At 38.7% G+C, this 5716-nt stretch overlaps 1 protein-coding gene across 1 annotated transcript; it reads right to left on the bottom strand.

Moving 5' to 3' along the window:
* Positions 1-1989: 1989 nt before the first annotated feature.
* On the bottom strand, positions 1990-5464 carry LOC108559911 (the record flags this gene model as incomplete). The annotated part of the gene is given in 2 exon segments (XM_017917296.1): positions 1990-2032; positions 4614-5464. Coding segments are annotated over 2 exon segments (539 nt in total), but the record flags the coding sequence as incomplete, so codon positions are not given.
* Positions 5465-5716: the final 252 nt, after the last annotated feature.

Raw genomic sequence — 5716 nt, forward strand, 5'->3', positions numbered from 1 at the left:
TTTCGAGCATTTCCACCTTCAACTAACAAATCACTGCTTACAAGTGTAAGATTTAAGATTTTGTTATACGTTTGAATATTGAATAATGAATATGCTTCATTGCCTTATTTGTTACTATTGGTAATTAGTAATGTTAACCTGTATGAATAATCGCGTATGAATAAAACCGCGTTGAAGGAAGTACAGTAGTTGTGTATGTGTGTTGGATCGGTTGAGAAATAAAAACCGGAGCCGTTCACGTGTGAGTGAATCCCCATACGTTTTCCATTTGCAAAATACTATCATTTTTATTGCGTTAATTAATAAGGAATCTCTTCATTACGTACAGTTTTAAGAAGGCAATTACCGTTGGTAATTGCTGGTGGAGGTTCGAAGCCCTTGAGTATTTTGCATATGCGATTCGCCGGGACATTAAGAAAGCCGATGATTGTCTTAAATTACAGAGTGCACAATCACATGCCACCATCATATGTTCCGCAGCATATACACCTATGATCTCCGTTGCTTATTTAATTTTTTTTTCATCATCTTCTTTCCTTTCCTCGCCGTTGAGAAGGCTTAATTTGCGTATCCTCGTAAAATGAAACTAATTTGTTTTTAATATCACTTGTGACAATGGTGCCGTAACACCTAGGAGCAGAACATTTTAATTTAATAATTTTGTGTGTGCTGTTTGCATTAAGCCACTTCTTGTACACATCACCGTTACGCTCGCTTAACAAATTTGACTGTGAATGAACGGAACTGCGACACAAGAAAACGAAACCGCGCGTAGAGTGTAAGAAGTACAATGTATGCTCGACCGTTTCTTAGAAATTAATTTGCTCCCTGAAAACTCCCCCTCGATGGATGCTTTTTTTTTTCTGGCAAAAGCAGCAGCAGAAAAAAAAAACGAAATAAAATAGGACCGAGAAGGAAAGGAAGAAAAATCGTATACACCCTCGAAAAAAAAAAAAAGAAAAGTTTTTTGTGTTTTTCTACCTGCCGGTTCTAATGAGAAAAAAAAGCGCCTTATACCTGTGCAAAAGAAGTGCTTTGGCGCCAAAGTTTCTTACAAAATCATCTCTGAACAAAACGTGAATATGCGCCGCAAAGGATTCCAACGCGAGGAGGCCCCCCCAAATTAGTGCCGGACATATGGATGACGAAAAAGAAATAGACGTCCTTCTTCCACACACGCATTCGTTTGTTTCAGAGCAACTTTTATGACTTAATGTTAGCCTCAATAAAAGATCTAGAAAGACAAAACCTGAACAACAATCCCTAATTGCACTTTCTCCTCTTCACATGATAATTCCAACTGGAATCAATTTTTTTTGCAAAAGCCCGATATTTTAAAATGCATTAAGCAGCTGGGATTGTTATCACAATCAAAAGCGAGTGGACAACGTAGCAAGAGAATGAAAAACAAACAAGAACAAGAACAACAACAACAAAACGAAAAAAATAACAAAACGGCGTAGGTACATATCAGCAAATGTCATTGCGTTAGCGTATATCCGGTGTTTAATTAAGATTGTAGAAAAAAGACTCTTTAAACGGAAAAGCGAATGTACGATGGGTTTCGGAGAATCCGAGGGATGCCCAATATGGTAAAATTAGCCGCGCAAGAATCTCGCTTATCCTTACGTTCTCGCTCACCAGCTCGGAATTAACTTAGATTTCATATGAACATGTGTCACAGAAATCCTCCCCAAGTCTTGGCAGCCCCTCGGGGTGCGACTGCATCGCGCATAAAAAACACTTTAACCTGTTACCCACCCCAAGCGGATGGGAAATAGATGGGGAAAAAAAAATAGTCGCTCCCACAACAGTGGCGAATTGGATGTGTCTTGGCCGCAATTACAACTCTTCTCGATGTTGCGTTGCAAAAATGAAAGTTTAAAAAATTCTTCATCCAAGTTTCACTTTGTTATAATTACCATATACACATTATATATATATATACTATTTTTTTCGTATTTATTTCATATTTAACGAAATTCGAACTTACCGTAAGGTTTTTCCGCCGCTATAGGCGAGGGCGCGATTTCTGCAAAAAGAAAATATTCCGTTTTAGAAACAAGCTTAGTACTAGAATTATCACATAGTTAAGAACGAACATAATGATCGGATATTACCGCGCGTATAATGAAACCCACTCTCCTCCACCAATTATAATGTAATTAGGGGGAAAACGGGGGGGCGGCTCGATTAAAAAACTCGGGTGTATTATTTTTTTTTTTTCGGTTATTGTTGTTGGAGAGATGACGACGCCCCCAAAACAAATTAAAAATCTTGATATGTTTTGCATACGGTCCTTGATTTATCGGACTTTTAAATTGAACCTGTAATAAGGCCGTGTAGAACGCCCAGTCCAGTTCAAGATCCAGATTTCTGATGATCGAGTGTCGAATGGCCACTCGATGGGGATCAGGAAAGAACTGGCTGAGGAGTTGCTGCTCCTTCGCGTGGCGGATCTTCCATGAAATGTAAATGGCTCAAACCTTAATTGGTGTGTTTAGCCGATATTATAATATATGTAACGTGGTGCTGTCAAATTAAGCACTAATGCACACGCTTTTGAATACATTTACATGGGAAAATCACTCGATTCCGAGCCAACACAATGCATTCTTTTTATTTAGAACCGTGCATATTCAGACTATAATCCATTGCATTTAAATCATTTAAAGAATCTCGACGCTATTATTTATTGTTGCATTACCGCGCAGCTAATAACAAAACTCCGGTCGGAAAGCGCAATGGAAACAATAACGTACAGATCTATTATTACGATCGAAAGCAGGAAAGAAATCTAATTGCAAACATAAGTTTTCTTCACATTTGAATCTTTAATAAAAAAAAATAGTATTACTATTGCGTCTCTCATTTGATTTGCTTCTATATTAATTTTTAAAATTATAAATTTTGTTGTATATTTACAGAAATTAATTAATTAACTAATGTGTGGTCAAAAAAGCAGTTAATTTTATAGCATTAATTAATTTAAGGAACGGAAAAGCTTGAAGCGCACCGAAAATTCTCTTATTGTATAATATAATAATAATAATGTTTAAAGCGTAATTAAGTCGTATTAATTGTTTTCGTGACTGCGTCGAGTTGAAAGATGAATTATTTTATGCATTTTATTCGCTACCTGTTTTGTATTCGTTATTGCTGTGAAGAGGATGTGATATTTTTAGTTCAATCATTTGTCGAGATTGGCTTGAGAATGAAATGCACTAGGTAAGAAATTGCCCCCAAAAAAAAGAAGAAACAAAAGTGTATGTAATACTTTAATGTGCTGTGCGCATAAGAAGAATGAGTTGGTGAGAAAATGAGATACGAAGCTATGACATTTGCATGATTTTACTTAGTTCTTCTCTTCAAATCCGGTAATTTAAATGATTAAGTCGACTTAATCGCGCGTATTGATTCTCACGTGGATCAAGCGGATATTTTTTTCTTGTTCTTGATCTCCATCATATTTTGCAATAGCGGAGAAGAGTGTGTATGCTATACATAATAGCCATTATCATCGCTCAGTGGAAACTAATAGATGGTCCATTAATATAACCAATTTATTTCATTATAATAATTCATTTCTTGGACATGTGTGAGTCAGCAATACCTTTGTGTATCAAAGAAAGGTTACAGTGGCTGCGGCTACTTTGCATACACGACCATGAGAGTGGATCGCGATGATATTTAAATTTGGTGCGAGCATACCTGAGCTAAAAATCATTAGTATGGGAAATATCCATAGAAAACAAAAGAGATGCCGAAGCACAGCGGATTCGGGCCCTGTCATGCGAATTTCTTCTGGGTGGAGACCGACGTGAAAAGGGATCATAAATTACTCGCCGAGAGGAAGACGGAGTGAGAGAGAAAAAAATTAATTACTTTCTAATAGATTCACTAATATGGCGTAGCAATTTTCGGGGGGACCCAAGCTGTCGCAACGGTTGGCCTCTACTAATTATGAGCATCCGCAGGTGTATTCTTCTTCTACTGACAAAATTGAAAGACTAAGAGGAAGAAGAAGTCACTATTTGCGGTTTCGCATAACTATTTCGTCCAGAGGAACATAACTATAATCATTATAAGATAAAAGGACAAGCAGAAATAACATATCGGCTAGAGTTGTTAGAAGCCAGACATATGTCTAATAGAGACTTAAATTATTTACCAATTAGAAACCGAGGAACACGAAGGTACCGCGCTTACCTAATAAATTAAAGAAACTTGTGTTTCTCTACATACACTCACAAGAATATTAAACTTGGATTTATGCATAATTTATATAGTAATTAGTTGTATTTTCGTTGGTGAATGCTTAATTAGTGTTAATTAGTTGAAGCGTCGTTTATTTATTTATTATTTTGTACGTAAATGTGGGGGTGATTTTTTTCTTCTTCTACCCCTCTACGTGAGGAATTCGGTCCTCTTGCAAAAAGCTCGTCATCTACCTGCATGCAGTAAGTGTGCAGGTGTCAAAAACTTGAAGAATAGAATCGCAGGTATATGACCGTAGGGTGCGAGGGGGTGGAAATCACATACACGGACGTATGTGTTATGCTTCGAATGTGTATTATTTATATATTGGATGTACTTGATGATGCAATGCTTACCGTTTCGGATGGGTCCAGAGCTTGGTGGCGTCGAACGCGGAGAGGAATTCGGCGGGCCAACTCCTTCGTCCTCTGAACTACTCGACGGGCTGCTTCCACGCGTGAAACTCTTGTTATTGTTCGAACTGTTAAAGTATACACCGTTGTTCTGGAGCAACATCATCTGTTGCTGCGTGAAATTGTTGAACTGCTTTAGTTGCGATGCGACGGTGCCGGCGGTCTTCGTCTTGAACTTGGACATGGTGAAGTCCAGCGGCTGGTCGGCTTCGGAGAGGAGGACGTGGTTCGGCTGCTGCAGCAACATCGGCATCTCTTCCTTGCTGCTACTCCTCCAGAAGGTTTGCGATAGGAAGTCTATCGTGTTGTTGTTCAAACTGTTTTTTATCGATTTCGGTGTATCTATGTTGTTGTTCTGGGGGGTGGGTGACGTTTCAACCCACCTCCGCACCGTTTCACTTTTGTAATCCGCCAGATTCGCTACTTTACACCCACTCATATAAATATCTGGAGGTGTCCTTTTCGAACGTCCCTTGGCCACGCGCACTGATCTCCAACCACTGGTCTCGCTCCAATAAACAACAATCTCTGAACTTTATACTACAACTCAATGTCCGGTCATTGTTTAGGGTACATAACTCGTCGATGGTCTGGTTAGTTTTGTCGTTCGACTGTTATACTCGTATCTGACTGTACGATACGTTTGCTTATGTATATATATATAATATATGTTTGTATCACAACACGCTCGGATCGGGCCGGTATATCTAGGAATGTTGTTATACAAGTGCGATATGTGTGATGGTCTCATCCACTGTGTGAGGACTGAAGACTCCACGGTGCAAGCGGCGCTACAATCCGGAGTCGTATAAAGCATGTATATGTATTTTGCATTGTAGGATGCTGTGCAGCGCTTGGAGGGGGACACAAACTCCGGACTGTTGGAGAAGAAGGGGAAACCCACCGACCAATGGGATACGCGCGCACACCGATATACAATAGTACATAAATTGTATGGATTATTTATTTATTCTATACGTTATGTATTTATGAATATATATGTACCCCGTTAAGTTATAGCAGGTTTTCCAACTATTTTCCATTAA

The sequence above is a fragment of the Nicrophorus vespilloides genome, unplaced genomic scaffold (assembly GCF_001412225.1).
Source record: "Nicrophorus vespilloides isolate i.1.1-1 unplaced genomic scaffold, Nicve_v1.0, whole genome shotgun sequence".
NCBI classification, from domain to species: domain Eukaryota; kingdom Metazoa; phylum Arthropoda; class Insecta; order Coleoptera; family Silphidae; genus Nicrophorus; species Nicrophorus vespilloides.